The sequence below is a fragment of the Peromyscus californicus genome, unplaced genomic scaffold (genome assembly GCF_007827085.1).
Source record: "Peromyscus californicus insignis strain IS unplaced genomic scaffold, ASM782708v3 Scaffold_18__1_contigs__length_77618521, whole genome shotgun sequence".
Lineage (NCBI taxonomy): Eukaryota > Metazoa > Chordata > Mammalia > Rodentia > Cricetidae > Peromyscus > Peromyscus californicus.
The window spans coordinates 33,013,481-33,039,900 of record NW_026294480.1 but is presented as its reverse complement, the minus strand read 5'-3'; the positions used below and the strand labels follow the sequence as shown (position 1 = coordinate 33,039,900).

General features: G+C 38.0%; 1 protein-coding gene across 1 annotated transcript in view; it reads left to right on the top strand.

Moving 5' to 3' along the window:
• The window catches only part of Plcxd3 (phosphatidylinositol specific phospholipase C X domain containing 3), a 168,589-nt gene that overhangs the window by 78,894 nt on the left and 63,275 nt on the right, over positions 1–26,420 (top strand). The window contains exon 2 of the mRNA XM_052743217.1: positions 19,001–19,709. Within this exon, the coding sequence (XP_052599177.1) occupies positions 19,001–19,709 (709 nt within the window). The remainder of the gene's footprint in view (positions 1–19,000; positions 19,710–26,420) is intronic.

Here is a 26,420-nt window from a genome sequence, read left to right as displayed (position 1 = left end):
TGTCCCTGTTTCCCTTGGGCCATCCTGGCACTGTGGATTGTTATTCTTTACGTTACAGCTAATATCCACTTATGAATGAGTACATGCCATGTTTGTCTTTCTGGGTCTAGGTTACCTCACTCAGGATGATGTTTTTTCTAGTTCAGTCCATTTACTTTCAAATTTCCTGAAGTCATTGTTTTTAACAGCTGAGTTAAATACTCTGCTGTATAAATGTACCACATTTTCTTTTTCCATTCTTCAGTTGAGGGGCATCTAGGTTGTTTCCAGGTTCTGGTTATTACAAATAGCACTGCTATGAACATAGTTGAGCAAGTGTCCTTGTGGCATGATTGAACATCCTTTGAGTATATGCCCAAGAATGGAATAGTTGGGTCTTAAGGCAAAATGATTCCTAATTTTCTGAGAAACCTCCATATTGATTTCCAAAGAGGCTGTACAAGTTTGCACTCCCACCAGCAATGGAAGAGCATTCCCAGGAGCTATACATTATTAAAGTGCTATTTTCATTTGATTATCACATCCTACTGAGATATGTTCACCAGAGGAAAAATAATTACATTAGTATTAGCCGTAGACTTGGTAGGGGAGCAGATGACATCTATCAGGTTATGGTGGAACATACCCACCGTTGTGCTTGTCATGTCCATGACTGGTCCTTGGAAGTAAGTATCATTCTTCATGCTAGATTAATTGATATGGTATCTCCCCTTTTGTCATGAGCTGTTCATCCCCACAATAGGAAAACTCCTCACTTTATACACCTTGGGGCTCATAGTAGTGGAGATGTAGGGGATTTACCTCAAGCACAGAAAGTGTTGTGGATCCACCTCTGCCTTTCAGAGCTCCACTGCACACCTAACAAGACCAGGGATCTTATCCTTTAGGGAAAAGGTAGCTAGGACTCTGTAGCTCTTTCAACCTGCTGAATCTCTTCCATGGAAAGATACTTCACAAAACTACTTCCTAAATTCTTAAAACTAGCCCATTTCTTTTAAACCAGACCAAATCTGTCTTTGGCTATGGTCCTCTGCTTCACACAGTGTCCAGCATACCATATGCTGAGTTGTGTCACTGTTTAGCAAGAGGATACTGAGTAGGTCTGGGTGTTTGGAACATTTCACTTACTTGGCCCTGGGAACGGCGCTGGCTTCCATCTGCTCCTGAGTACAGCTTTTGGACCTGATTCCAATTCTGCAAGTAGAAGGTGGTCCGAGATCCACCCTCACTGGGCTCTGACTCAACAGTAGATGCTGCCCATGCCTTTATTCTTATTGGGAAGTTTTCATTCAGTCAAGCTTAAGCCATCAGGTATCTTTTCTGAGCAGTAGAGGGATTACGTTTGGGTTTAAAGTGGTTGTTGAGTTAGGAAATCTGGATTCCAGCACAAGCTCTTTGTTTTATCTGTCACCTGCTTGCTGCTCTCCCAACTCTCTTTGCTTTCACTTGCCCATTGCTCCCATCAAAGTGTTCTGGAGTTTCTAATGGGCTTTTATTGTTCTCAGGTCCAGCAATGGGTTTTTAGCAGTGGAGAGTCCCCAGATGAATACAGTAAAGAGACATTGAGTATTAATTCTCTCTGAGCCCTCTCTCTAACATCTCAGTCTCCTTACTGAGTCCTCATTGCCCTCATAGCCCCTCCACTGCAATGTGTTCCTTCCAGTTCCTGGTTATATTCCTTACTTATTCTTATGCTTTGTGACTGCGGAGGGGTTAATGATTTAACTGTAAGTAGCTTTGAGGTACCCCACAATCTGTGTTGCTTATACCCCATGCACATGGTTGTGTTATAAATATCCTTATTTCATTTACCCTAACTGGGTCGAACAGTCTGGTTTTTGCTGATACTTTGGATACACTTCATAGGACTGGATACTTAAAATTTGAGAAGTGAGATTTCAAGAAGATAACAACATCCTTCCTGGTTCTAAATTTGCTTGGCAGTGACTGAAGATGAATTTCTTCTTTGGGAATGTTGATTAGCATTGAGGAAGCAATTTATGTGACCATGAAATGGAACATGGAACTAAGTATCTAATTGATTAAGATGCTTGATGAATGCTCTAAGAATCCAGACATGATCAAAGTCAGTGTGACTGGAATTGTCAAATGAAACTCATCAATAAGCTAGTAAGTCCCATCAACACCAAAGAACTATGTATGAATTTTCTAACCTGGACCTGTGATAGATGTTATATTAGAAGCTGTACCAAAGCACATGGCCCTACAGTGGTATTCTAAAGAGTTGTTATGGTATTGGTCAAGTTTAGTCAAGGTCTTCTGGAAATGAATCACTAATGGGCTCAGCACATACAATGTCTACAGTTCATGACTGGATTTAAAGCATCTTTCCATGAAATATAGAACTTCTTAGATTTCTTAGATTGAAACATTCTTTTTGAAAATCATAGAAAATGCTTGGAGTTGGGGACTTCCATTTCAGTCATGTGTAACCTCTTACCAATATTCTAAATATTTTTAAATTTTAAAAATAATGACCACTTTTGCTTTTGCTTGTTATAGACTACCTCTCTTTCCTTTGACATGAAGATTTTAGAAACATATACAATAATGTAAGAATCATGTAATAATCATACTCATCATCACCATGCAAGTTAAGAAATAAAATATCCCCAATGCAATTCGAGTGAATAGCATAGCCTCTGGAGTCAGATCACTTTCCTTTTTTTTTCACTCTCTTCCTGGATCACATGAATGCAAAGCCATGACCAAAATAGACAAACAGCTTTTAAAACTCCCTTTGTGACAGGCAAACCACACTGTCACTGAGCTGTAATGAAGCATGAGGCTATTGTCTGGACCTCAGAGGGTCATGACTTCATGTGAATACTGTACTCCATCCAAGGCCTTGCTCCTCTATGCCTAGAAAAATACAAAACCCATTGTTCTTAAATCAATAAATGTCCTTAGGACATTCAACTTCAAGAACAGCTTACCCTAGTAAATTCTGGATTTGGTTTAACCAAACAAAACATGAGATTTTTCTTTATTTCTTGAGTAGCCCAGCTGTGTATTTCTAAAATAAATACTTTAAAATGTTTTCATGCATTTCTCTCGAAGCAAGAGACTTTTAAAAAATAAATATGACTTTTCATGTTGTAAAGTACAAAAAAATCAATACTTTTCAGCATGTGGAGAATTGAAAATTATACTAGGAGTTTGAAAGCCCTTTCAACACATAGTCATGACAACTATTGCCTGAATTAATTATAGAAATGGAAAAAAATTTCAGCAAGAAGCTAATCCAGTTAGCTTAAACCTTCAACAGCCAAAATCCATTGACTGTTAGACAGGAATAACAGAAAAAAGAAGTGATTGTCTCCCACCAGAATTTATCATAACTTCTTATTTCAAGTTCCTTATAAAGATACATCTATGCTTTTAAAAATATTCAAAGGTTTATTGGGCATGAGTTTACTGGGGCCAGAGACTTTCGGCATATCTTTTTAGTGTATCTTTTTTCACCCTGCAAGTGTTAAATATATATTTATTCACTTGATTTGAACTAATTTGTCGAAGTTCAGTATGAAAACAAAAACACTTGCTGCTATTATTTCCTGGACCAGGTCTGGCAATGCACAGCTGTAATCCAAAAACTCAGTAGGCAGAGGCAGGAGGATTTCTGTGAGTTTAAGGTTTAGTCTACATAGTGAGCTCCAGGGCATCCTGGACTACATAGCACAAATCTGTCTCAAGATAAAAAAAAAAAAAAGCAAAACAAAACCCCACAAATGTTTCCTTTTACTTTGCTTGCCCTGTGCCTGAAAATGAGTCCACTCACAGCAATGCCTTCCTTATGTCTCACAAAATTTGGGACTTCTAATCTATTCTCAGGCTCATTCACTTGCAATCTGTATTGTGTAAGTATAAAATAAATAACTCATAACCAGGAAACAGGCTTTAATTATTTGCAATATTGTATGGCTGAGTGCTAACTCCCAAATTAACCATAAACTAACCAGCGTGGTCCAACAAATTGGCATGGTTCTCTCTTATTATATTTTTGTTTTGCTTTGCTTCCATCTGAACCTTGTATCATTAGAAAAAAATACATTTCATGGGAGATTCATGCAACACACATTGTTTCCTTTTTCCTTTTTTTCCTAAATATTCCACAGAAGAGTTAGAACATGCTACATATATTTGACCACATTTTTAAATCCAGTCTGGATAAACTCTACCAGAGGACAGTATAGAATAGATACTCTTATAAAATAAAAAGTCTTAGAGAGAGGGAAAAATAGAACTAAAGAGACAGAAAAACAGAGAGACAGAGGAAGAAAGAGATAAAGAGAAAGGGAGGGAAGGGACACAGAAGAGAGAGACATGGGTGGGCAGACCAGAGAGACACCCCAGTGGGTAAGGTGCTTGGTGCCAAGCCTGAATACTGGAGTTTGAGCCCCAGAACCCTCATGGGACAAGAAGAAAACTGACTCTAGCAAAATGTTCTTTGACCTCCACATGTACATGAAAGTGAATGAATGAGTGTTGAAAGAAAGAAAGAGAGAGAGAGAGGGAGGGAGGGAGGGAGGGAGGAAGGAAAAAACTTCCATTATCAGTGTGTGTTACAGAGGGCAGTCATTTAGACTGTTTGAAGACAATGCAACACTACGGGAAAGCACTGAAGATGTCATCTAATGCATTTGCTGTGTTTCTGTGCATTTACATCCATGATTAATAATATACATGAGCACCCAGTGCAATAATTACCCAGCAACTTATAACATATACGTTTGAGAATATTTTGAGAATATATGCATGTTCTATCAGATTGATGAGATGAAGCATCATCTAGCATCAAGGCAACGCTGTGCAGAATCAACTTGTGATAGACCCAGGTGTGGTTCCCATGTTTCGGGATTTAGAAAGCATTCTATATGTGTGCAGTCGTCTGACAAATGTTGGTCATTATCCTGCTGCAAATTTGGAAAGTGTGAGGGGTGTAGGAGAAAAAGACAGTCAAAGACACGACGTTCTCTGCACAGCTACATCTCAAATCTCAAGGATGGGAAGAGAATGGAAGACAGGAAGGAAAGCAAAGGAAAAATCCCCAAACCCCAAACACTTCTTCGATAAGGAAAAAGACCCAGCCGTTGGCAAGAAGTGGCATTTTGTGAGCTCATGAGAGAATCAAAGGCTTGTATTTCAAGGAGACTTTCTTCTTTTCTGTAGCACAAACATGATTAAGGGTAATGTGTGTTATTTTAGGGTTTCATTATTCATAAAAGAAAAATAAATAGTGCCGGACACGCAAGACAAAAATAAATAAATAGCTGGACTTCAGAGGCCTTCTGGCTCTCAAATCTAAGAATTTAATAACTGGATTATTTACATGTTTCCAGAGTTGTTTTCATCTTATGGGGAAAAACTCAATAGGATGCTTTGTTTTGCTTCATTTCAGAACAGGTGGTTTTAGTGATATGGGTTTAGCTTTAGTGAACATTTCTCCCTCCTTCCTCTAGAGCATTCATTCTATGCCTAGGCAATCAGAGCTGCTCTTTTAGCCATAGATACCAAGGTTACCCCAAACTCTGTATTAATAGTGAAAGACTTTTTTTTTTAATCAGCATCTTATAAAATCAGCTACTAAGGAAGAATGAGGAAGCCTGGGCTGACTTCCTGGCAAGTACACAACCCTACAACTCTTTCTCTTAGCGTGTGTGTTCACCAATCGGGAAGCTGAACCTTCTCTGCTTCTCCTTCAATGGCCACCGAATGGTGTGCAGTTGGTGCTCCCTGTCACAAGAACGCAGTGTTTGGGGAAGAGGTGTTCTGTGTTAGGCTGCCCTGTACTTGAGGACCCTTCAGAGTCTTGAGTGGAGGAGAAGCTGTTGGTGACAGCTCTGGACATTAGAGGAGCCAGCACTCACTGTGAGAACCTGGAGTGCATGAGCACAGGGAGAGCCTTTCCCAGATAGAGAGGTTTGGTACTGTGACACCTAGCACAGAAAAAAGCAGCTTGTGCTCTAAGGAATGAAAAGGAAGAAGAGCGTGCAACAAATTATCTATCCATACCACCCTGGAACCAGTACCAATGTTTTCTTTGCATAATTCTAAAATTTTATTGTAGCCATGGGCATTTACAGCCTTTCAGTGCACTGCAGATGCATTCTTTCCTCCATTTAGCTAATATTTGGTGAAAGCCACTTATGTGCCAAGATCTCAGGGCTCCATGTTAAAGGTAGAAACACTGACCCAGAGTGATAGTAAAGCTAATGCTTCTCAATTATTTTCTTAGGGAATCATCTTTTGTATTTACCAGTTGATTTATTTTATAATCATCATAAATGGTTTTATCAGGCCCATTGACAGATGAGGAAATTGAGATGAACAGAGATGATACTATTATAGATGATACTGTTACAGAGAAAGATACTATTTCATGTAATAGTTATTATGTATCTATTAATAAATAGTCATTAAATGTCTCTCACATGCCAATCACTGGGCTTTGTTGGGAAATGCAATAATAAGCAAGACAGATCCATTCTTCTTCTCAAGGAATTCAGTATCTATGTGGGTGACAGAAAACAAGCAATCAAAAATTAAGCTTTGAGTTAGCTATAAATGCTGGGAAGAAAACATGACTCAGTCATGTCTTACAGACAAAGAACAAAGGGCTGCATAAGTTAGATGCTTTGGAGACAGTGGTTTATTTAAAGACACAGGGTCTAAGTTGAGACTTGAATACGAAGGTTAAGAGGCAATGGGGATCCCAAGGGCAAGACTAAGTGAGAATGAACTTAGTGTGTTCAAGATGGAGAAAGAAGTCAAGTGTGACTGGTGCTGAGGAGAGAGGTCCACCCTGGATAATCACTACCAAAAACGACAGAAAATACCTTTTCTTTTAATTTTATTGAACAATTCTGGGGCAGAACCAGACACCTTCTGTGACAAACAGATTTCTATGGGTTTTATTATAAATAAAGCAGGCATCTCTTTTAGGTTCAGACATTCCACCCTTCTTAAGCTGCGAGGACCTTGGAGGCTGAGGTAGAGCAGAATGCCACAAGGAACCAGGTGGTTCTCTTCCAAATCATTCCCTTGGAGTCAGGTCCCTTTTGAATTCCCCTTTGAGCTATGCCAAAATTGTCAAGACCAATTATTGATAAAATGTGCCATTTTCCTCTCTGTTTGTTAGATTTCTTTCGCAGACAAATCTTCACCCTGCATTTTATTATTTAGTCATCATTGACTCATCCTTCTCCCTGACTCACTGCATCTGGAAGGGGGATCTTTCTGAATCTGGAAATAAAAATTCTTGAAAGATAATGCAGTTTGATGGTCTCAAGAGTGAGAGGGATATGCACTACACCTTGTTCTGAGGTTTATGGCCCTGAGTTTAGATGCTCCGTTAGGAGATATAGAATCAACTACCAGAACTCTTGTGAGTATCAAAAAATGGTTTCATAAAGTTTACCAAAATAAAAGTTGATTATAGAAACATACTAATGTTTCATTAATTTAAAATAATCAGCCCAGTTCTCATTTTTGATATAGTATTTAATAAATAACCCACATCATGAACATTATAATACCATCCAAACTTGGAAGTCTCTCATATAGATGTAACTCAGGTCACATATGCAAAAATATGTATATTAACATGTATGCATGTTTGTGTATGCATGCTGGTATTTCTATTCATGTGTGTGTGTGTGTGTGTGTGTGTGTGTGTGTGTGTGTGTGCAGGTATCTGTATACATGTAATTATCTGAGTTGATGTGTGTCCATGTATGCTTGCATATATCTGTCCCTGACACTATAGATACTGAAAATTAGAATGCACAAGAGACAGGATTCAGGAGAAATGACCATTTCACAGGCAGCTGATTAGCAAAGAAATATCTTGATAGCTCACTATTCCAAGAGTGGTGGCTGCGGCATGGTATTCACAATATATGGGAGCTTTTAGAAGTGTAGAATCTCATGCCTCACCCAAGACCAATTAGTCAGATTTTAACAAGCTCCCACGTGAATCAGATATGCATTAACATTGGTGAAGTATTGTCTAAATGGTTGCATTTATTTGAATTTTTGTTCTCACCCTTCACATTTGCTAGTAATTTCCTCTAGAAGGTGACATTCCACTCAGGACTGAACTACTGTTTTATCTGAAGGTGTCATGTGCAGTTTATCATAGGATTTATCATATTTTGTGGTAATAGTGATTTCCCTGCCTGTTTCTCCTCACTGTAATATAAACGCCATAAGGAAAGATCCAGATAATGCTTGTATACTATTTTACTTCCTAATGCGTGATATATAACAGATGTTCAGTAATTACCTATCAAATGCTCAGTTCTTCAGAGGAGGGAGCAAGTGAGTCACTGGAAACACTTGATAGGATTAACAACCCTCCCCCTTCTCTTTTTCTTTCTTTTTTTTTTTTTTCAAGACAGGGTTTCTCCATGTAGTTTTGGTGCCTGTCCTGGATCTTGCTCTGCAGACCAGGCTGGCCTCAAACTCACAGAGATCCATCTGCCTCTGCCTGCTGAGTGCTGGGATTAAAGGCGTGCGCTACCGCCCCTTCCCCTTCCTACCCACCTTTGTTTTGTTAATCTTTCTCCCAATCCCTGCCTATGCATAGCCACAGACACGATACTCACTACAGTATTATGTGTCCACTAGATGCTCAATTTATTTAATGATTTTTAAAAGAGTTAGATGAATATTCTCCAGCAAAACTTGTGCTACACAGGAGCTTCTGGAGTAGAAATAGAGAGATCAATGACTTTATTTTTAGCCTGGAAGATTTATTCACTTGGAAATGAGCCAGAACGATCAAAAGACATTCAGAAGCAAAAACAACAACAACAACAACAACACACAAGTAGTTGGGTGAACTAAGTCCCCAAACTATGCATTCTACTGATTTTCAATCAGAGTCAAAAGCGATCCCTCGCATGTCAGAGTCCTGTTGCTGTGTGCCCATGGAACAGCTTCAGTGTAGAACAGCATGGTGGAAAGCATGTGTGAGATAAGCTATGTGGAGGGAAAGATGGGCATTGCAGGCAGAGAGGACTAATTCAGAGTACTGGTGGACTCTGGAAATTATCTGCCTGTAAGGTTTTTCACTAGGGCAAGCTGTCTTTACTTGGTTACTACTGATGTCTTAAACCATATAATTCTTTATTATAGAGGCTCCTAAGGTATTATGTGATGTCTATTGGCCTCCTTTACTCATCATATGCTAACAGTAGCCCCTTTGTGTTGTGACAACCAGAATGTCTCCTTAGGTGTTCAAATACCCCTGAATCAAAATCACCCTTGGCTAAATATCACTGCTGCAGGGGGCTCAAGTGCGGAGGTCTGTTCCTACTTTGCACTATCTGGCAAATGGTGCTATTAGGTTTTAGTAATTCAATATAGATTTTCTCCAAGTCCCAGTATCTTCCCTTTGTAAAAGGTCTTTTTCCCAGTGTTGCGATTCTGGGTTAGAGGGTTGTGATGTGTTATTATCAGGTTAGCAGTGCACTGCAGAGCAAAGCTTCAGGGCATGAGTCCATTTGAGTTAACGCCGAGCAATGCCAGGGGGGAGCATATTGCACTGGAAAGGGAGAGGTCTGCAATGGCTGCTTTGCAGGAAGTTGGAAGTAACTTAGTAATGTTCTATTTCTTGGAGTCTTTCTATGGCTTTTCTTATAGATCTGTTGAAATTTTGAAAGAGAAATTCAAATGCATGGGGGAACTGATAGGTGGCAGTAAGGATAGCCGTTTTCTGCCCCTTGACTGGGAGCCATTGCTCTTAAATGATTTGCCATGAGCTCATCTATTGGCTTAGCAAAAGGATTCAGGAAGTGTATCGCCTTCTCAATGAACATTGAGCATCCTTACTCCTGGGAGGCATCAGTGTAAGAGGACTTCCAAATTTAGCATCTGGAACCCTGGGCCAAAATACCAAAGTAAGACAATCTACCTCTTTCACTTATGGTCTCTGAGGTGGGCTAAAGAAGGAGGATTCAAACAAATGAACTTACAGACTTGCCCAAAGAAACATTAAAGATGAAGCATGCTAATGTTGGCTTTTCCATTGCAAAAGGATTCACCTCAGTGCCTTACCAGATATGTCAGGTTTAATATTTAAAAATTCATTTTCCATGCACCTGCTCTTTCAAATGAAGTGTGCACATTAAATTACAACTCTGTCTATTAATTATTTGTTTGATTCTACAAGTATTTGATATGTGATACATGTTCATTATCTTTGTTGACAAAAAAAAAATATCTTTTTTTAAAATCCAAGACCCAGTCATAGGCTGGAAGATTAAGTTAAGAGCGTGTGTCAGAAATGAGAAATAATCCTTCCCATTTAAGGTTTTAGTCACAGTCTTCCAAAAACACAAACAACTGATTGATTTAATAAGTGCGATAAACAAAAATTAATGAGATTAATTGTAGACTGTCAGGTGAGAAAAAAGTGATTGCTTTTGAAAGATTTTAATTTTTTTTCCTGTGGGGTTGAACACACATAGTCACAAATAGAGAGTCTCAATTACCTTCTACACTGAAGAAAAGTAATTTGAGTATGAATATTATTTTGTAATATGTTTACTTTCTCCCCATCCTTACATTGATAAAAGAAGTAAATTAGATAGTGTTTTCAGGCATGTTACCTGTTGAGAGGGCAGTGCATTGAGGTCAGAGTCCTCTGTGCTCTCAGTCAGGTGGGCAGCATCAGAGAGGGTGGTCTTTAGGGATTTAGGAGAAGGAATCAGGGACTGAAGCAGTTGTTTAGCACTCCAGAGACTGGTATTGAAGGAGCACCGAGGAACAGTAGCTCAACAGACCAGGGTCTAGTGATCAGTTTAGCCTTCAGTGATGGCATGTCCGAATCCTCAGGGAGCAGGGCATTATAAAAGTAAACAGTTTCATTAGGGGAGCTGGATACAAGGTAAATTACTGGGTCACAAAGTCTATTAGTGGAAAGATGGAAAGCAGGGGGAACTTGCTGATGAATGAAGGGCTGGAAGCATATACCTTTTTCTCTCAGATTAAATCCAGTCTGGAGACTGAGGCAGGCTAACATTTGAGGAGGAAGTCTGAACTGTGACAGCAGGGATGATTGGGAACCTGCTAATCTTGGTCAAAGTGGTACTTGAGAGCTGTTTTAGTGATCTACACGAGACACCAGGCTGCTTGTACTGGGATGAAAAGAAAGAAACAGTTCTGAGAGAGGATATTTATTTTAAAACAGTAATTACTTCAACACAATGCAACTTGAAGACTGTGTGGCTTGAGAGACAGTAAACAAAAGTTGAAGACAAACTCAAGGAAAAACCAGAAGTTGGTGTGATAATTACATATTGCTGGTAGAAACAGGAAAGGACAGGTCTAGAAGCACACTGAGCTCTGTTTGGGACATTTAAATTCAAGATATAAATAAAACAATAAAAATTTACTTTCCTAAAAAGATGGGGCCTCTGGACTTCAGACCAAAGTAAATGGTGTTAATTTTTAACTCATCCATAGAAAGACAAAGAAACTAAAACTTGGATGAGATCACCAAAAGGAATTGAGAAACTTAAGGTCATAGCTTAAATACACTTTTAATTTGGATCTGGAAGAACAAGAGAAAATGAGGGAGATTGAGAGGGGACAACGGCAAAGAAAGAAGAAGAAACTAGGTGTTTCTGTGTCCTAACAGGTCTTTCAGGGGAGGGGGTGAGAAGGCAGCTCAGCGTCAATGGCACAGACACCAGGAGTCAGGTGAAAGGCAAACAGTAGACTCATTTATTCAGTAATGGGGAAAGCCTTATATACCCTCCTCCCAGCACCCAGGCTGTGTCAGATCTGGTGACATTACGTGGTCATCCCACAGTGGCTGGGCCTGATCAGGACCTCTGACAGCGCCTGTTGCTAGGCCCTCAGGCAGACTCCAGGTTGGGCCATAAGGAAGTATGTTATGTGCCTGCCTTGGCAACTGGTCTGAGCCAATTTCCTCCACCCTATGGGCCTGTCTTACTACATATACTAGTGAAAAGTTAACTATTCTAAGATGTATACCAGCATCAAGTGCCTCAGAATGGCTGAACAGAATATGCTGATCTTTTTTTTTTGTGGCATTAGCCATGTGCCTATCAGGCTCTGTGACCAGAGGTATGTGACACACACCTCTATGTGTCACAGAGGTGACAGGCAGGTTATCCTTCACAGTCATCTGCAATGTTCTTAAGGTTTCACATAGGCTACAGTACTCATTATCCTTATCTCAGTAAGAGAAGGGACCAGAGTTGATAAAGAGAAAGCCACACTAGTCTTCACCAATTGGTCACCTGAGATGGTCCAGTCAAATTCAGTAAGAGGAAGAAGTCCTGATGATGCTGTGCAAAGTGGCCCAGCCTGGCCTAACATGTAAAAGTGATTATTAATAGATGTAGTTATTTCACTTCTGTAGTGTTTCCTTTGCAAACCCTTTTGACCAATTGATACAGATAAAATACTTTTGTGCTTATATCGCTGGATGCTGGAATGAGCCCAGAGATTTAAAAGGTACCTTTTTAATACGTTTTGTTTTATTTTTGCAAAGCTTTCAGCCTGGTATAAAATCAAGTGTGTATCCGTGGAAAGTTTAAGGTGGAGAGTAAGATAGAGGAAAAGGTGATAATCAGGTTCCAGTAGTGACATCCAACACCCAGTGACAATTAGAAATTGTTGTAGACAGATGAGCTGTGAAGCTGAGGGAAGGAAAGTCCACCATGATTGCTAAAAGGGCTTCCTCACACAGGAAGAAATGAAGTTAGGATTTCGACTTACATTTTGGCAAGACAAAAGGGAAAACTTCATTCCAGATTGCCTTTCTCATGGAGCATGGAAGCAATCACCTTTGTTCTGTCCCAGAAAATGATCACAAAAGTCCACCTTTTGATGTCTTCACCCAGGAGTCATGTTTGGTTCATAGAGGAAGATGACACTCATGCTTCCCTGTCACTGTAGTGTTGCTTCTGTGATTATATAACAATCAGGTTATCAAGTACCCAGGAAAATTGCTGCCAGAAGCAGGATTCTTGGAGGAACGGAAGTGAAGATGGAGTCTTATGTCCTGGGCAGTTGCAAACAAGCTCAGTGTTCTGCAAGGGTAAAGATGGATGGTATTTTTACTGTGACACTGTCAGAGCCTGGATTTAATGGTAAAGCTGTGACTATTGGAACTGAATGGTTACACACCTTTCAGACTTTGACTTGCTGAAGTTGACTTGATACATCTTCAATGCATATTGAACTCATAATTTTGTTTGAAATGAAGCTATGGTCAAACACAGATAGCAACCAAAAGTTCATCTGGAAGATTTTGCATAAATAATACTGGATGTATATTGAAGGAAGAGCACTAGAAATTAGTCTATATCATACACCAATTTTATTAATATAATGGATGTGAGTCGTCAAATGTTCAAAACAACAATAAATGAGGTAATTTTTTTCTTTTGTTTTACACTTGTGAATCTTGGACACATGTTGTCTAGGACTCTAATTTCCAATAAATATTGCCAAACTTGAATTCTGAAAATTCAGTATTTCCCATCCCTCCATCCCTATGAGCTTGTACAGCCACCCTGTGTACACTTGCACAGACATGTGCTTGGTCTTAAGTGGATGGATATTTCACTAATTATAACAGTATAAAAACAAGCAGCAATTTAAACTTCAATTACTGTTATCTTTATGGTACTATATAGTATTTATTTATAGTCCTATTATGGTAGTAACCCACTCCTTATAATAATCTTGTGTTAAGTATTTTAATTAACATAGAAAATAAAAGCCATACCAATGACTAATGACCTGATAACTCTCCAGTGTTAAACCATGAATCTTAGCCCTACTCTTCCAACATCTCCTTCAATGTTGCCTATGGTGCATTACATTGCCTAGTGTATTTTAATCAAAGACTTATTTAAATGAATGAATTTCTTAGAGTATCCAGCTTAGAAACTAGTATATTTTGATGCCAGATTTTACACATCACTTTTATTTGTCAAACAACCACATATAAACCTTCATAATCATCCAGTACAGTTAAACTACAGAAAGCTATTTGACTTAGGCTTATGGAATAGTTACTTAGTTTTTTCTTTTAATGTTTGTTTCAAATATGAAAAGAACTTTATTTTTTGGCTTCTCGAGATAGGGTTTCTCTGTGTAGTTTTGGTACTCAGGAGGCAGAGCCTGGTGGATCTCTGTGAAAAGAACTTTTTAAGTGATATTTTTTAATCATCATATGGATATGTTGCTTATCATACCAGAAATTAAAAACTTTAATAAATACGAATAGTAAAGTTTAGTAAGCCAGGAAATAAGATGGAATATTAGGAATCTTAATTAATTCAAAGGAAGAAAGGAACAGATAAAAAAACAGGGATGAGGAACAGATGAGTCAATAGTAAAATTGTAGCAAAATAACTCATTTGTCTCACTGAGGCAATCCCATTCAAGAGCAGACACTGTTGGAGTAGATATAGAGCCAACTCCAAGGATTGTGTTATATGCAAGAACCCCCCTTCCATATAAAGACAGGAGGATGCTAAAAGGAAAAAGCAAAAATGTGATGCTGACCTAACATCTAGCACTAAGGATATAATCAAGGGAGAGGAGGCATGTTGGAAAGATTAATGCATTCAGAAGGTACAATATTTATAAATGCTTATTAACAAAGTTTCAAAACCTAGAAAGAAAAAAAAAAAGACTGTCTTAGTCAATGTTCTATTGCTGTGAAGAGACGCCATGACCGTGGCAATTCTTATAAAAGAAAGCATTTAATTGGGGCTGGCTTGCAGTTTCAGAGGTTTAGTCCATTATTGTCATGGTAGGGAACATGGCAACATACAGGCAGACATGCTGCTGGAGGAGCTGAGAGTTCTACATCAGCATCCACAAACAGCAGGAAGAACAGTGAGCCGTTGGGACTGGCTTGGGCTTCTGAAACTGCAAAGCCCATCCCTAGCGGCATACTACCTCCAACAAGGCCATACCTACTCCAACGAAGTCACACCTCCTAATCCTTCTCAAGTTATGCCACTCCCTGTTGTCTAAGTATTCAAATATGTGATCCTATGAGGACCATTCTTACTGACAATAATAATAATAATAATAATAATAATAATAATAATAAATTATTATGATTGATTTTAAAACACTTTTCTTAGTAATTAACAAAATAGAAAATTAATAGGAATATGAAAGATTTGAGCAAAATTATCCACCAAATCAACCTGATAAACATTTAGAGTACACTCAGTAGCAACAGAATAAACATTCTTCCCAACTGCACATGGAAAGTCACCAAATAAAATAAAGGTGACTACATATTAAAAGATGGAGCCAGACAGTAGTAGCACAAGCCTTTAATCCCAGCACTTGGTAGGCTGGGGCAGGCAGATCTCTGTGAGTTTAAGGTCAGCCTGGTCTACAAAACGAGCTCCAGGACAGGCTCCAAAGCTACACAGAGAAACCTTGTCTCAAAAAAACCAAATAAAAATAAAAATAAAAATAAATAATAATAAAATAAAAGATGGAAATTATAATATGGGTATAATGGTGAACTCCTGTAATCCCAGAACTCAGGAAGCTGAGTTCGATGTCAGCGTGAGAGACATACAGAGCTCCAGGATATCCTGGGTTACATGATCCTGTCTCAAATAAAATAATTATACATGGTATGAATGTTCTCTGATTTAAATTAAGATAAAATAAAAATAAGAATGAATATCTACTTGATTATATATAAGTATCCAGAAAATAAAACATAAAATAAATTACCCAGAATATAGCAAAGACTATACCACAAAGCAAAATTTGGAGAATGTTGCTAAAGCAATGCTTCAAGAAAAAGATAGGACATTAAACGGCTACATTCAAAGGTAACAAAGCCTAAAAATTAGGGCAAGTGCCTTAAGGGCTACCTAAGAAGTGTTACGACCATGCTGCTCGACTGAGGAAAGAAGTTGTCAAATGGAGGAGAAATTAATCAAATTGTCGATTTTGAAAGATGTGAGAGAACAGCCTCTTAGAGGTGAATTCCTAAGGGCCAGAGCAAACCTAGGTATGTGGAGAAGTCTGCATTTGTAGAGGGGGTGTCAGCCCTATGCTGAGAAGACAGGACAGAGCCAGCCCCAAACAGCAAGAGTTGCTTTAGGTTCAGGTTGTTAGTCTGAGGTCGAGTACGACAGATGTCAGGAGTCCGGGAACACAAAGACAGCACAGAACAAAAGATTAGATCACAGACTACAGATGATCGACAAAGGAGGAGAGCTCTTCCTGTTTTAAAAAGACAAGGGTAGCAACTTTTTTCTGTCTCTTTTTCAGTGGTCATAAAGTATGGCTTCTATTTTTAAGGTCAAACCAATAGAAAAGAGCTCAGTGAAAACATTGGCATTGGAAAGATCATTCTAAATAGAATTTAAAGTCATTAAGCTATTTCCTTTGGAGAAAACCCAGTTTAGGTTATTTACCTACACACCAATGCATGGACTGTCCTTTGTATGAACTGATTTAACTCTTTTCCCAAAGATACCTGCAGAATGAAGCAGTCCTAGTATACCACCCCCAATGGTTGCTCTTTATATGCCATGGAGCCACCTAGCTTAAAAGTAACATTGGCAAGGATATCAGTTGTTTCTTTCAGTGTAATTTTAACTGTTTTTTAATTGTTAATGTTCTCTTCTTTTGACCTCAATGACATACTTTCCTTGAAAATCAACAAACAACATAATATTAAAACCATTTTTTAAATTTTCACATGATTTTCAAAATTGATTGTTTTCATATAAAATATATTTACTATGTAGTTCATGATGGAAAGGTGTAACTAAAGTCATAATGAAAAGTCATGAAGAAGAATGAGATAATGGGGCTACCCTTCCCTGAGGATAGAAATGCAATTAATGTTTGTTGGGGAATGTAGAGGCATTTTTTCCATCCTGTAGCCTCTAGTTAGGTGTGAATGATATTTATTTATAATGCTATAAGCAGCTGTAATAAATGCAGTGGGACACATGTATATTAAAAATATATAAAAGAGAGGAAAGAAGGAGGTCATGACATTTGAAGGCTAGTAGTGAAGAAGGAGACATATGCAAGAGTAGGGGGGCAAGCAGGGAAAATGGATATGATCAATACACTACATATGTGTACAAAAATGTCAAAATAAAATGAAACTCATTACTATGTATAACTAATATATACTAATGAAAATTTAAAAATAGCAAAAAAAAAACCCACCCAAAAAGCTCATTTATAGAATAAGAAATCTAGCTATATTGGCTTTTCATTCTGCCTGATTCTAATTAATATCTTTCCTAGTCTTGGAGAAGTATCCAATATTTCCACCTTGTTTCTTGAGGAACCTTTTCTGACTTTTCTAGGATGGACATGATTATTTAACTATTTTGATCTTACATCATTCAATTATAATTCTTCTTACATTTCTCTGTATATATTGATCTATAGTACAGTTTGTTCAGCTTCTTCACTTAGATCAGGAATCAGATAAACAGCTACTAATAAATTAATATTCTGAAACTTAAATACCTATTAAAATATGCTAGTGACATATCCAAACTTCCAATATTATTTACTCAGAAATGGCTGACATTTTCTTCCCATACCATCAACTAAAGATAAATAGATCACACAGCTTGAGATTAAATTCAACACGGCATTTCAGTTTGTTTGAATTACCTTTTATTGTTTAAAAAGTCTAAAAACTCTGAAATGTTCTCTGTTCTAAACCTTAAAGGTCACAATTTTCTGAATATTAAAGTAAATTTACAAATTATTTTATCACAGAATGTTCTACAGTATCCAAAGTTGATATGCTCTGACTTCTGTCTATGTACAGTTTCAGCTCTGCAAAGATTAATGGTTATACACATGCATGGAGACTGAGCACACACAGGTACAGGTATAGAATTCAGGCAGGATTAATATTGCATCCCTGGAAAAATGTGCCAAGTATACTATTTGACAAATGCCCTGAGATGTTGCCTCCATAAAATTAGATTAGATTAGATTAGATTAAATTAGAGAGAGAGAGAATAGATACCATAGAGAGCATGCATGCATGCATGCATGCCTGTGTGTTTGTGTGTCTAAGTTTTAGGTTGGAGAATTCAAAGATCTACAAAAACAATCAGTTCTTTGTGAGGTCTATGTCAGAATCAAGGCAACAAAATGAATCAAGAGAAAGCTAAGTGACAGATGGGGAACAATGGCTCAGGGACAAGGTGAAAGAAAGCGTGTCACAATTGGAAGCCCATCTGCCTTTTCTGGTGTGTGAAGTATTCAGGATGCATGAATTCCATTTCAATCATTCAATAATCATGACCAAAATCTACAAGGAAGATGAGAAGGATAAAACTCAACCTTGAGGTCATTTTCTTTATAGGTCCTGATCACATGCCAATACTACTTTGCACTTATAAGCAAATAATAAACATGTCATTGCATATGATTGCTTGACACTTATAACTTCCCCAGATAAATAACTAAACAAATACCTCTTGTTTTCTGATGGAAGGAATTCTTAAAAATTTGAAAATCAATTCCACGGAAAGGCTTTTCTGTTGAGAGAAAATATCTTTGAGGAATGGGTCTATGGGTTAATTTTTAAGCACAGTAAGTGTAAGTTGTATTGATGTCCAAGAAGTCCCATTGTTTATTCAGTATGAAAAAAAGCATTTGCTCTCATCTTAGTCCAGAACTGGCCAAGCACAAGATCGGGAGTGAAGTTAATGGTACTATCTTCTTACTTCTCCTTCCTTCATCTCATCACCTCTCCTCTGCTCTCCCAAATGTGTGGGGTGAGAATTCACACTCGGATTGTCCACCTGTACACAGGACTTTGTTCAGTGAGACAATCCCTATAGGCTTAGAACAAAAGGAACTGGTGTATTGGTTCTCTTGCTACAATGACAAACCACCGTATAAAAGCACCTTAAAGACTGGAAATTAACCACATTATGCCTTCTTGTTCTCCCAGGGTCCCATGATTCCTTCAGCTTCTACATTGATGAAGCTTCTCCAGTAGGCCCTGAGCAGCCAGAAACTGTCCAGAACTTTGTTTCCGTGTTTGGAACTGTGGCCAAGAAGCTGATGAGGAAATGGTTAGCCACTCAAACGATGAACTTCACTGGTCAGCTAGGAGCTGGAATCCGCTACTTTGACCTGCGAATTTCCACCAAGCCCAGAGACCCAGACAATGAACTGTACTTTGCTCATGGCTTATTCAGTGCCAAAGTCAATGAGGGTCTTGAAGAGATCAATGCATTTCTCACAGACCACCACAAAGAGGTAATATTCTTGGACTTCAACCATTTTTATGGGATGCAGAAATATCACCATGAAAAACTGGTCCAAATGCTGAAAGACATCTACGGAAACAAAATGTGCCCAGCTATTTTTGCCCAGGAAGTGAGTCTAAAGTACCTATGGGAGAAGGACTATCAAGTATTGGTCTTCTACCACAGTCCAGTGGCGTTGGAAGTGCCCTTCCTCTGGCCTGGGCAGATGATGCCAGCACCCTGGGCAAACACAACAGACCCTGAGAAATTGATCCAGTTTCTTCAGGCATCCATCACAGAGAGAAGAAAGAAGGGTTCGTTTTTTATATCTCAGGTGGTGCTGACGCCCAAAGCAAGCACTGTGGTCAAGGGTGTGGCAAGTGGCCTCAGAGAAACCATCACAGAAAGGTAAGTGCCCTTTAGAAAGTAAGAAGAATTATCTAGTAGTCTAAACTCAACTTATGGAAAGCCAAAGTGATGGAACTAAAATTCTAGCAATGATATTAGTTTGCTAGGGTAACACAGTACCACAACTGAGTGACTCAAGACAACAGGCTTCCCAAGATTCTGCTGATGGCTGACAGTTCTTGTTCCTCGGTTTATAGAAATATCACCAACTGCACCTTCTTCTTTTCATGGTCTTTCCCTGTGTGCCTCTTTTCTAATATGGATAAAACGGTACTGAATTAGGGTCTGCCTGGATTAATTCATCTTAACTTGGTAAGTTCAGCAAGTACATCTTTCCCAAAGAAGGTCATATCCATAGAACTTTAACATATTTTCTGTACTACATATCTATGTATAACAATATATATTCTGAATCCAGCGACAAGTCTAGTCCCTGATTATAACACTTCTTTATGTATCTGTATAGCATTCCCTACATTAGAAAGCTCTTGCTTTGTTTGCTGTTTGCAGCCTTTTTGTATACTGAATGCCATTTGATATATGCCAACTACAAGAAGTAGATATTATCTTAAAGATTAGAAAAAATAGGTCTAGGAAAATATAATTCTTTCCCTTAGGCTTCACCAGTGAATGATGAAACACATACTAAGACCCCATTCTCAAGCCACATCTTATGCCCTATACATTACATATTCTGCCTTTTTAAGAAGGATTGTTCTTCCATGAGAGAACATGCCATTGGTCAAGACTGGCTAGCAATGTACAGTCATGATCACTGGTAAGGTATAATTTGAGACATCGCCAAAGATCTCTGTAACTTCCTCTAATGTGAATAACAGCATCCAGAACCATGCATGTTTTTTTTTATTTTAGTTAACATATTAAATAATGTTAACATAAGAAGAGAGTACCCACATTCTTTTTAAACAATGTATTTTAATCTTTTAATTAATAGTTCAAATTTTGCTAATGAGACAGGGGATGGCTGATTTGGTTAGAGTCAAAGTCTTGTGTGGAAAAAAAAAATGAGGAGAAAAATCTTTGAAGCAATAATAGTGTAGGTGACCCTGTGGAATATCATGTCGTGTGGACAATGACAGTGGGAGAATCTTTAGAAGACAAGGAGATAGTTGAAACAGATATTGTACGTAAGCTGCAGAGAACTTTATCAAGTCAATGGGAGAGAGCTAGCTGTTGGTGTCTGACAGTTAAGTGATCAGAAATTTCATTTAGATAATAATTGATGCAGACTGCAAGATAAGGTAAGTGGTTTAGACCAGTTTTAGTAAGCTAGTCCACACAAAGTGAGGACGTAAGGAAAAGTTGGAAGAGGATGATGTGCAATAAAGGACAGGATCATAGAGCGACTGGTTAGCTCTGTGCTAAGAATGAGAGAAGAAAGGATGAGGGTTTTGATTGACAAGCAGAATGGAGGACCATTCACCAAGGCAGAAACTAAAAAGTCTTGAGTAGGAGAAGGAGACTATGCAGTTAAAGTTTAAAAGCCATTTAAAGCATGCAAATAGATGCAGCAATTGAGCATTAAAATTACAAGCCAACTGATTTGGAGCTCTTGGCCCTTACAGACAGTGAGAGCCACAGATCACCAGAGTGGAAGCAGTCTTCCTTACAGAACCATAACTTTCTTCTGTTGTTCATGTACTAGCTTGGATCTCCATGTACTTTGAGATTTAAATGCAATTGCAAAACTTCCATTTCATACCTACAGCACTGCATGCCCTTTCATGTTGTTTCCTGTATTGTTTCCTCTTCTCTTAAGACTTGAGACCTCATTACTGCTGCATTATTCGATACGTCAGTGATCTCACATGATCTGTCCATGTGTCCCATTGCTCCAGGCTCAGTTTCTACAGAATTCTTGGATATTACTGAAGATCTATGGATATAGGAGAAATCGCATAATCACTGTGGTATACATAATTGAAAAAGTGATATTTTGTCATTAATTTTAAGTCTTCCTCTGAGATATCTCCCCTGATGACATGTACATGACTCTGTATCTCAGTCAAGCACCCTCTGGTGGGATCTACTCTTCCTCCCCTCCCTCTTGTTCTCACCGCTTTCCTTCCCTTACATTCTAACTGCTCGTGAAAGTCCACATTCTTCTCTAGATGACTAAAGCTAAACCCACTGAGTTCCATCAAAATATCACCAAATCAAGAAAGATTTTTATCTAATAGCCCTACTTTCCACCAACACTAAGTGATCTGATAAATGACTACTTGACCTCTCACCAAATTAGCAAGCAAGGGACTTATGTACATGTAAGAAATGTGCTATTTTGGTAATTGTATCCCATAAAGTCTCCATGTTTTGAAGAAATCCAAGGATCCCACTGGAAATGGTGAAGAAACATAGCAATCTCCAGCATGAACTGATCCCATTTCTTGCCATTCTGGCTCCATCTTGAAAGGAAGAAACTGTATCTTTAACTTTTATATTCTAGGCATGGCACAAGTCTTCCTATGATTTCTTCAAGTTCACAAGAGCATACCCATTTCAATATACAATGCTCTATTTACATAAACATTTACCTATATTACAAGAGTGTTTTGCCTTTTGGCCAGGAGCCATTCCATGGTTTTCCATGTTGAAAAACCCATGAAGAAGAACACACTCACAGAGTGAATGGCTTTCATTTACCTTTTTATAGCATTTTATGTACTTTGGATGCTTCTAAGTCACATTTAAACCGCTTTCTGGCTATTTCTGCTCTAGTATGATACTGTAAAGGAGGGCTTGGGGAGGTTAAAAAAAATGTTAGGAAAGTACTGAAAATTATATTTTACACAGCTCTCCCCAGAGTCACAATGTATATTACCATATAAAAGACATTTGCAAATATCTTGAAGAATCCTATTTAAATTTAACTAATGTGTTTTCTACATACTTTTTTTGAGATAATACTTGTTAAAAGCCCATGAAATTGATTGTGAAGAACTGTCTTCAGCCATCTGTTCTAACTCAGTACCTCTCACTTGCTTGAGACTTATATATCTGGAATAGTAGAGTGATCGCCCAAAAGAGAAATATAAGCACGGGAAAAGGCAGGAAGCGAGTTTTAAAACTAGATAGGAAGACCCTAGAGTTGTGACTCGTTCTTTTTGATCTCTTTACCCAGCCTTGAGTATCATTTGCTGAAGCCCTTCCCCACCTCTAACACCCTTACTTAAATCGAAATTATAACCATGGTGAATTCTAATTTCACTTCAAAAAAAAAAAAGAAAGAAATTTTTAAAAAAGGATTTAAAAAAAGAGGATCCTATAGTAGAACCAAATTTTGCCCCCTAAGGTCACACTAACGACTTGACAATAGTTTACAAATCCATCTGCCTTGTAACCTGGCCACCATACCAGTCTTAGGAGCTTTCTCCAGCAGAGCTTCATCTTCCACATACTAGAGTCACCTGCATTTTACATTTGCGTTGCTGGACTGAATGTGGTGTTAATGTGAAATCTGGATTTCTGCTTTGTTACCTTTGGGGTAGGAGGGCAACATTCTAACTTTCTGGACAGAGACTGAGAGGGAAAAAGTGACTTTCTGGCCTTGACTACGGGCTACCAAAGGCAATTTGCCTCCCTCTAAAAGAGTTAGTGAAGGGACAGCTTTGTTGCCTTTTCTTCAGATCAAGTGAAGAAGCATAAAAATAGACTGATTTTTGTCAACTATTCTATTGTGCCAACACTATTCATCCCAAAAGTTCCATGTTAGAACCAAAAGACTCAATGAAAATTTCTGTGATCAAAGAAAAATTCACCAGGCAATCATCAGTGGTGGGACTTAAGAATCCACATCTGATAATTTTGAAGTTTGCACTGAATCCTGCATTTGACTAACTTTTTTTTCTTCTATAGTAATCCTTTCTAATATTTTTGGTTAATGAAACCCCAAGCACCTGACCAGAGAAGCCAGTGTTTGAAATTGTGGTTGGTATTCAGGGAAACTAAACCCAGCCTGGACCTAAGGACTTCAACTTTCAATCTGACCATCAATTCTAAAAACTACAGATGTGTTTTCTGCCACTTCAGCAATGCCAAAAGACACAGGTTTTCATTTCTTAAAAACCTATTTTTAATCTATTTCCCAAACACCAGCTTTTACACCTCACCCCCACGGAATTCACACATTCTTAAAAAGAAGGTGTGCATTTGAGTCAATTCCTTTCCTAATATATGGAAGTTTATTAAACTCCTGCTTTTTTTAAAAGCAAATACCACTTGTCAGATTTTTAGGAGACAATATATCTTTGTAAGTAAATTCATATTGTCAAACACACTGTATGATTATAGTAATCATACCATGTTATTGTCAGTTATCTTAAGGAGACCTCTATAGGGTGTTATACTAAACTGTTTAACATGTATCATTTGATTTGACATTCATAAAATCTCTCAGATGTAGGCACTATTGCTATTCCATCTTTAAAATGCAAGAACTGAGTATTAGAAGTGTTAGACAACTTCCCTTCATAGCACAACTAAGAAAGTGTGTATCCAAGACTTAAGCCCAAGCTGCTGTGTCTATTAGTTCCTGTTTGCAATCTTATTCTGCTCTGAACACTGTAGTTCAAGTATGTGGCAGGAGAGAGTCTTAAAGTAACCACACTGCATTATCTCCCTGCTATTGTGAAGCTCTAAAACACGACTGCAATTCTGTTCAGATTTCATTAACTGGTAATATCCAAACCAAATTAGGCAGTATATTCAAGTGACTAGGTTCCATTTAGTATTTATTTATTGAAGGCTCCGAGGAATGAAATATATTAAGTAGTGTGAGGTGTATTAAAATCGGTAAGGTAAGATACTATTGTTGCTGTCACATATCAAATACATTTGAAATAGAAGAATATGCATGACCTAAATACAAATTGCATAATAGTAAGAGAATTAGAGTCAAAATCTATAGATTTACAGGAATAATGCCTAGTGCCTGTAAATGTTTTGATTGGCTTTAAAGACAGAATGTCATTGTGACAGGCAAAGACATTTAGGGGGTGGATACCCAAGCTGAGGAAATAGAAAGCACAGAGCACAGACATAGAACATCTTGGGTAAAATAGAGTTGATCACTATAGAGTGATTTCAATGGACCGTGAAACATAAGGGAATTAGGTTACCTACTATTATTGGGCCATCTAAATTTGCTAATTGGTGCTTAGGGAAATTAGATTCTTATATCTCCATACAGATGGAGGAGGTAAGGGTGCTTGAGTATTGCATTTCAAGAAGATGGCTCAGGTACTTGAGAAATGAAGTTTGAGATTATACAACTGGTAGGAGACTAAGAGAAAAATACATCTTAAGAATGGAGAGAAATATTTTTCAAATTGCAAATTTTCTAATTCTCTAGGAGTTAGGAAGTCAAAGATCAATTGTCAAAAAAAAAAAAAAACTCTCCAAAATTTAGTCACACTGAGAAGAGCACTAAGGTTGTCTTGGAATAACTTTACAGATAAAATAAAATGTGTTAATTATGCTTTATACATCAATAAAATTTATGAGAAAAATGGACCCATAATAAGGTGGAAAACAAAGAACATGAAAGACGGGTCTCAGGAAACTGAAGGGAAGATTTTATAATTAAGTTTAATCAATGTTGTATTAAAAGGAAATTGAGTGGTCAGATAATAACTGAACCTCGGGGATGAAAATAACTCAGATATGTAGGTTGTCTGAAAAAGGGAAAAATTGATGCTACACTCATCTCCACTTATTCAAAGGTGGAAACAGCAAGTGCTGGCAAGAGAAATCTGAGTAAGAGATGTTAGCCTAGAGTGACTTCAGTTCTACTGGCCGTGCTGCCCATTGGAATCCCGAGAAACACTCTAGCATCATTCTAGGTGAACAGTATGCCTTAGAAGCATAACATGGGCGGGCATCTCTGTTCACCAAATCCCAGTCGACAGTCACTTCCCTGACTGTGAAGTAGAAGATCCAGGTTGCAGTTGTATGTACCATATTACCCAACTGGGCAAACACGGGGAAGGCACCCGCAGTTACCGAGCTCTTGTAATGTGCCAGGGACTGTGGATACTTTTCACAGCCTACCAACCCAGGTACTAGTAGCTGGATACCGTGATACATATTCATAACCACAGCAATTGGAAGGTAGAGGAAGGATGTCATTAATCTGTGGCCAATGTGGGCTAAATATTGAGAGCTCAATCTAAAAAAAAAAAAAAAAAAAAAAAAAAAAAAAAAAAAAAAAAAAAAAAAAAAAAAAAAAAAAAAAACAAAGAAAATAAAAGGCAAAAGAAAGAAGAAGGGAAATAAAGGAAATAGAAAGTAGGTAATAGTGAATCTATTAGTGATGAAAATTTGAGACTAGATTTCTAGTACTTAACTCAAAAATTTTCATAACAAATTTCCCATAATTAAGATGTGAGAGAGGACTCAGTTATAAAAAGAACTAGCTGCTCTTTCGGAGCACTTGAGTTTGATACTCAGCTTCCACAGCAACTCACAACCATCTGTAACTTCAGTTCCAGAGGATCCTGCTATCCTGTCCTGACTTCGAGCACTGCATGCATGTGGTACACATATATGTATACACAGGCAGACCACCTCCATAAATATAAAACAAAAATAAGCAAGTCTTTAAAAATGCCATAATTAATAAATGAGGATTATTGTGTGGGTCTATTTCACCCTCATTTCCATGCTTATTCTAGTAAATCTGTACAGCTTAGC